Source organism: Corvus brachyrhynchos, unplaced genomic scaffold (assembly GCF_000691975.1).
Source record: "Corvus brachyrhynchos isolate BGI_N302 unplaced genomic scaffold, ASM69197v1 scaffold99, whole genome shotgun sequence".
NCBI classification, from domain to species: domain Eukaryota; kingdom Metazoa; phylum Chordata; class Aves; order Passeriformes; family Corvidae; genus Corvus; species Corvus brachyrhynchos.
In genome coordinates, this window is record NW_008239778.1 from 752,003 (window position 1) to 758,113 (window position 6,111).

Sequence of the window (6,111 nt, forward strand, 5' to 3'; positions counted from 1 at the left end):
GATGGAGGATGCAGAGCTCACTCTAAATGCAAAGCGCCTCTGGTTTGTGAATTTGTGAACTGGGGGGGTCCAGGCAGCTCCTCAGGCCCTGGGTCCTGTGCAAACACTTAGCAGGGAATAAAAAGCTTGCAGCAAGGAGCTTGTGATTTAAATAATTGAAACAGACAGAGGGGCTTGAGCTGTGCTTGAGGAGGAGGGGAGCCCAGTGCTGAGGTACCTGGGTAGAAGAAATAAATTGCTGCAGTTTCTTTTTTTCTGCAAAGATAAATCCTGTTCTTGATTAAATCCCCCCATGTTCCCCCCAGCTCCTTGGCTCCCATGTGCTGTCCCCTGCCGTGGTTTGTTGCTGGGACAGAGCCTTTGTTGCAGATAAACAGCCTTTTTCCCTTCAGTGCACTGATGCTGGAGAGAAACACCCCGTGGAGCACTACCCCACTCTCAGCATTCCTTTCTCCCACATTATTTTACACACTGGCAATATTTAAAATTTAACAGATTCTTTTATGGTGCTTCTGTGTCTACCTTGTGTCCACCCTGAAGAATCCAGCCCATAAACTGAGCTCTTTATTTCTCCAGCCCCCTGAAGAACCCAGCCCAGCAGCTTTTAGCACTGCTTTGTCCTCTGTTTTTTCCTGGGCATTCAACCAGGACAGAGAAAAAAATCAAAGCTGGACCTTTATTAAACATTATCATTTATTTTGTTTATGGATAGCTCCTTTATTTCAAACAGAAATATTCCATATTCACTGGAAAGTTTTTTTTTTTTTTTCATGCCTGCTGGAAAGAGTTAGAATTTAAAAAAAAAAAAAAACAATAAGGAAAAAAGGCTTGGATACATGCAAATCATACTGAGTGTTGCCAAATGGATTAAAAGTAGCAGAGTTTTTTCTAAGTTACCTTCTTGCAGATGGAGGACAAACAACCACTGGCAGCCTGAAAGCCCCTCTGGAAAAATGGACAGAGCCAAAAGTCTGTTTGCACCCAAAAAAAGCCAAGCTGGAGTCACTGGTGGGAGCTGGTCAGGGGAAGGGCTTGGAACTCCCTGCAAAATGAGTCTGGTCTGGTCCTTGGAACACAAAGGAAAGGAAGTTTTTCCCACTTTCCTGCCCTCCCCCAGGTTTGGGATCCAATGAAATTCTGGTTCCAAAAAGCCTAAGTGCACATTCCAGTGCTGCTGCTCTGGGGGGATCCATTTCCCATCGAAAAGACAATAAAACCAAACCCCTGCCTTAGAAAAAGAATGGAAACAAAGCACTTCTGGTCCAGGGGGCAACAGCCACAGCCAAGTGACCCAAAGGCTTTCTGAGGCTTTAAATCCCAGCTAGCTGAGTCCAGCCCGTGGTGGCAGTGAGAGAGGGATGAACCCCAGGGTTGTTTTTCCTTTTATAACCCTTCAGTATCATTGTTTCTTTTTGTCAGCAATGCTCCTGAGCCCTGACTCCAGCATTTGTGTGTCCCTCCCAGAATGGATCAGATGCTCCCATTAAAACCTCAGGAGTTTTTACAGCTGGTGGGAAACTGGGTTTTACTGAATAAATCCTGGGCAGGCACAGGTGCCAGCCTGCTTTTGGTAAGGCTGGAGGGTGAGGGTGGTGTCCAGGCACGCTGCAGGCTGGGATTTAGCCCTGCCCCAAGAAAGCAAAGCTCTCCCTCCACACTGGGCTCACAATATTGACAGGAACACGCCTGGTTAGTGTGTGAGCAGGTTTTTGTTCTGTCTTAGCAGCCACGCCTCTCATCAGGAGTGGGAAGGATTGAAGGTTTATCCCAGGCAGGTCCCTTTGGGGTTTGCTGTCTGTCCATCACACGTGGAGAGCAGCTGAGATCCAGCACTGAGGGAAGGGAGCCCTGCCCTGCACAGCCTGGGCACCTCCCCGCTCCCTTTTCCTGCCCTTCTAAGGTTTTGCAGCCCCTTGGGGACCCATTTCGGAGAGAGCCAAAAGCACAGCACACCACTAATGCTTCAAAACACCTGGCCAGCTTTTAGAAAATACAAATACTCCACGAGATCACTTTTACGTGTTCTTCGAGAAGAAAATCACTGACATTCATGGCACAGGGGGAAGGCAGCAGTTGGGACTCCTGGAGCATCCAGGAGTGGGAACAGACCCCCCCCAACACTGAGGTTTTAAGTCATCCTTGCTCAAGGTGCCCACCCAAGGGCTGGACATCATGTCTGTGGTGTGGCAGCACCTTGGGCTGAGCCAAGGAGCTCCCCAGCCTCGTCTGTTCTGTCCGTCTGCTCCGAGTCCGTGCTGCCAGCCTGGCCTGGCCCAGCCCTCAGCTCCTCCTGGCTGTCCCCCAGGCCTTCCTGCCCCTCCAAATCGCTGACCTGGCCCTCCCCAAACTCCAGGATGGTCGGCAAATTGCCCTGCTTGGGGCAGCGCCTCTTCAGGCTGACCAGGAAGGGCTGGGGCAGGGAGAAAATGTCCACGTTGTTGCCCAGGTCGATCCAGGTGATGCTGGGGAACTTCTTGGGGTCCTTGAGGGTCTCAGTGAGGTCCCTCAGGATGGCCTTGGTGAGGCGGTTGCCGTTGAGGGCCAGGGTGGTGAGGCGGGGGAGGCCGCAGAGCGCGGGCAGCAGCTGCAGCAGCATCTCGTCCGTCAGCTCGGTGAAGCACAGCTCCACCGTGTCGATGTGCTCCGAGCTGTGCTCCAGGTAGGACGTGACCCTCTCCAGGTCCTTCAGGGTCAGAGGGATCCCCGACAAGTCCACGGTGTTGTCCTGGGGCTTCCCCATCAGCACGGCCTTCAGGCTGTGGGAGGAGGCAAGGACAGGGGGGTTAATGTCTCTGTTTGGGGGCAGCGCTCCTGAGAGGGGAAGAACAGGAATTATGGAGAGATTTCATGGAGGATTCCAACTGGGACTGAGCAGCTCTTCTCTAGAGGGTGTCTGTGCTGCTGGGGGTCACAGGGACATTTCAAGGCTGTTTCACCAAGAGCCCACGTTCAAACGCCGTCATTCAGGAGTGCAGAGTTCATTTTTGCAACCCCTGGAATAAAGAGGTTATCCTGGCTCTTCAGAGCCTATCCTGCTGCTTTTAAAGGTGCAAAAGAAGGGTGAGGAAGCCCCTGATTAGATAGACAAGGATTGCTGGTGGGACATTGCTCACACTGCTCATTAGGAAGCTCTTTGAGGGGAAGGACACATTTTTTGTCCTCTCAGCTGCACAGGAGGGAAACTGAGACCCCAAGCGTAGCAAATGAAGGACAGACACCTCCAGGGTGGTTTGATCTCACTGTCAGTGCGTTAGACCTATTGTCTCTTCAGTCTCACCACAGAGGAGATGAGCCCTACAAGAAACCCTCAGATAAATACATTAATTCCCACAATGGCCCTACAGAGGTTTATTAGCACGAGCTAGGCTGGAGTTTCACAGCTCAATTTATCTTCAGCAAGGCTCTGACAGCAGACTGGGTGCTGAGGGTGTTTTGTTAATGAATTATCCTGGATACCTGAGGAGGTGGAAGGAGCCCTGGGATTGCTGTGTCAGCTTGGTGGCCTCAGGTGTCTCCTAAGTTGCCCAAGGAATGTGATGCTCTGGAGGACTCAGGGCCAAGCTGCTGCTCTGTCTCCTCTGGGAGTGTTTATTCCAAGCTGCCCATGAGGAATGACTGCCCAGAGATTCCAAAGAAGGGGGGAAATGGGAGCTTTCCTCCAAAAATCCATGCCTGTGAGTTGTGTGCCAGTTAAATCCAGAGCTACCCCAAATCCAGAGCTGTCATTTGGTGTTGGCAGCCGCTTCTCTTGTGTTTGTACAGCCACAGCATTTTTTGGAAGCAGCCCTGTCTGGGACCAAGGTGATGCCTCAGTAACAAGCTTTACCCACCTAAAAAACCCCAAATTACTCCTGTCTTGCAGCCTTTGAGCACCAAAGCAGCATCTCAGTGTCAAATAAAGCCCAGAGTACCCCTGTGAATGAGTGACAACCATTTAACAGCACGGCTAAAAAGGAGCCAGGGGTTGATCCTGACTTTATCCATTTATTCCTGTAACTTCTTGTGGGATTTCTGCTGTGGCTTTAAATAAGCAAAGTTAAGGAGATAAAGGGGGAATGGGGACAACTTCAGGACAGCTGGGTTTTTCTAATTTTGAGCTGCTTTCAGTATTGCTCCACATTAGTTTTATTCCCTTGGAGCGTGCACAGGATTTCTGCCAGCCAGGAAAAGGGAATTTCTCACTGGGGTTCTATCCTTTCCCCCCTGAGAGGGATTTAGCTGGTACCCACTGGAACAGATTGATTCTCTTGTACAAAGTGCCTTTTCACCCTGCTGATGAGCCAAAAAATCTCCTGAATCCCCGGGTCAGAGTGGCCCTGGGCTTGTTCTGGGGGAGGCTTTGCTCTCCTGTCCCTGGGGAACCAAGCAAACAAACCCCAAAGAGGATTTCATCCAAATATTCCTGTGGCTATTCTGAGCCAGCTCGTGGAAATAAGGGGGGGATTTATGTTAACAAACAGCTGGAAAAACTCTGAGCCCTGCCATAAAAGTTGGCAACAGAACGGCCCCAAATCTCAGGAGGAAAATTTTAACCATTACACAAATCCCTCTGGGCTTTAGTGGGGGATCAGTTACACCCACTGGGTTTCATCCTCACATTTTACAAGGCTGTTCCATAGGGGAAAACACTGATTTTTTTCCCCCCCAGCTGGGATTTTGCCCAATGTAACACCAGGATTGGGAATAGAGCCCTTCACTAAGCTCCTGCTCACACATTGGCAGGATGCTGATTTATCCACGCTCACGCTGAGCTAAAAGCTCTCTCCTGTGGAATCAGATCAGAAAATGTCATAAACAGGAATATTGATGTTTAGATCAAAGGGAATGAAAAGAAAGGGGTTTCCTCCTGGTTTCAGTTCATGGCACTGCTCTCAAGCACTGCACAAATCGTGACAGGAGGCACTGATGTGTCGTGTACTGAAGGGAAATTGGGATGTTCAGCCCAATTTCTTGCAGGGAATAGCTCAGGGACAATGAAGAGGCAGCCCCAGAGAGTGAGGAATTACAGCCAGAAATTTATGAAGACACCTGGTGAGAAAACTATTTACGAAAATGTCAACGAAACATTGTTGGACATAATGAGTCACCCAAAAAACCCAAAAAAAAGGTAAAATCCTGAGATAAAAGATTTGTTCTGAAATAATGGTGGTAGCAAGGGTAAGTGTTAAAGAGCTTTTTCAAAATCCCTGCTCCAAATGATGGCAGTCAAACACTGGAATAGAGATTTAGGAAAGGAAGGAATACAAACAAATGTGAATTCAGTAATAGTGGTGAGTAAAGGGTTGAGAATCCCCACCCTCAGAGGAGGAATCAAGAGAAAAAATTACAATTATTTAGCTTAAAGAGGGACTGTGACTGAGATAGATAAGAATATACTGTATATTGAATATCCTGTATTATTTTATACATATATGAAATATATCCATATTATGAGGATGAATAAAACAGAGGAGATGAGAATGAAATGCTCTTTTTTCATCCCTCTTAATGCAGGATCTGAGGACACCTCCTGATGCTGAAAGACTGAATTCCCAGGGGATAAAAGGAGCTCAAATTAACCTCCAGCCATGGGATATCCCTGAGATCAAGGGCTTTGTGGGAGGTCCCAAGTGGACAGGGCACTGCTGTGGTTGAGAACATCCGAAGTCATGGTAAGATTTTTTTTTAAATAATTTTAAATTGGCTGGGGAGTAACTGAATGTGAGGAGCAATCAGAATTCTGCAGTTCACCCAAATGGAGTGTCACCCCACAGAGCAGAGTCACCCAACAATGTCACCCAAGAGCAGTGTCACCCCAACACACAGTGTCACCCAGCCCTTGCTGCCTGAAGCCACCCTGTCACCCCCATGCTGGGTTCATGGCTGGACACACTGACCTGAGAGGGTTTTCCATCTGTGCTGCTTGGATGATCCCAAAGAAATGCCACCCATCCCCATCCCACTGCTCCATCCTCATCCCACTGCTCCATCCCATCCCCATCCCACTGCTCCATCCCCATCCCACTGCTCCATCCCCATCCCACTGCTCCATCCTCATCCCACTGCTCCATCCCATCCCCATCCCACTGCTCCATCCCCATCCCACTCCTCCATCCCCATCCCCCCCCCCCA

The 6,111-nt window shown here is 49.3% G+C and overlaps 1 protein-coding gene and 1 long non-coding RNA gene across 6 annotated transcripts in view; one reads left to right on the forward strand and one right to left on the reverse strand.

The window, feature by feature from the left end:
* The window catches only part of LOC108448830, a 28,905-nt gene that overhangs the window by 10,026 nt on the left and 12,768 nt on the right, over positions 1–6,111 (forward strand). For 4 of the 5 annotated variants that reach the window (XR_001864859.1, XR_001864856.1, XR_001864858.1 and 1 more), the window contains exon 6: positions 5,494–5,651. This is a non-coding gene — a long non-coding RNA (uncharacterized LOC108448830). Of the gene's footprint in view, positions 1–5,493; positions 5,986–6,111 lie in introns of those variants that run through there. The other variant, XR_001864860.1, reaches the window with a different exon arrangement.
* Positions 1,742–6,111, reverse strand: part of LRRC75A (leucine rich repeat containing 75A) — a 58,267-nt gene continuing 53,897 nt past the window's right edge. The window contains exon 4 of the mRNA XM_008640423.2: positions 1,742–2,756. Coding sequence (XP_008638645.1) covers positions 2,171–2,756 — 586 coding nt within the window. The 3' untranslated portion in view covers positions 1,742–2,170. The remainder of the gene's footprint in view (positions 2,757–6,111) is intronic.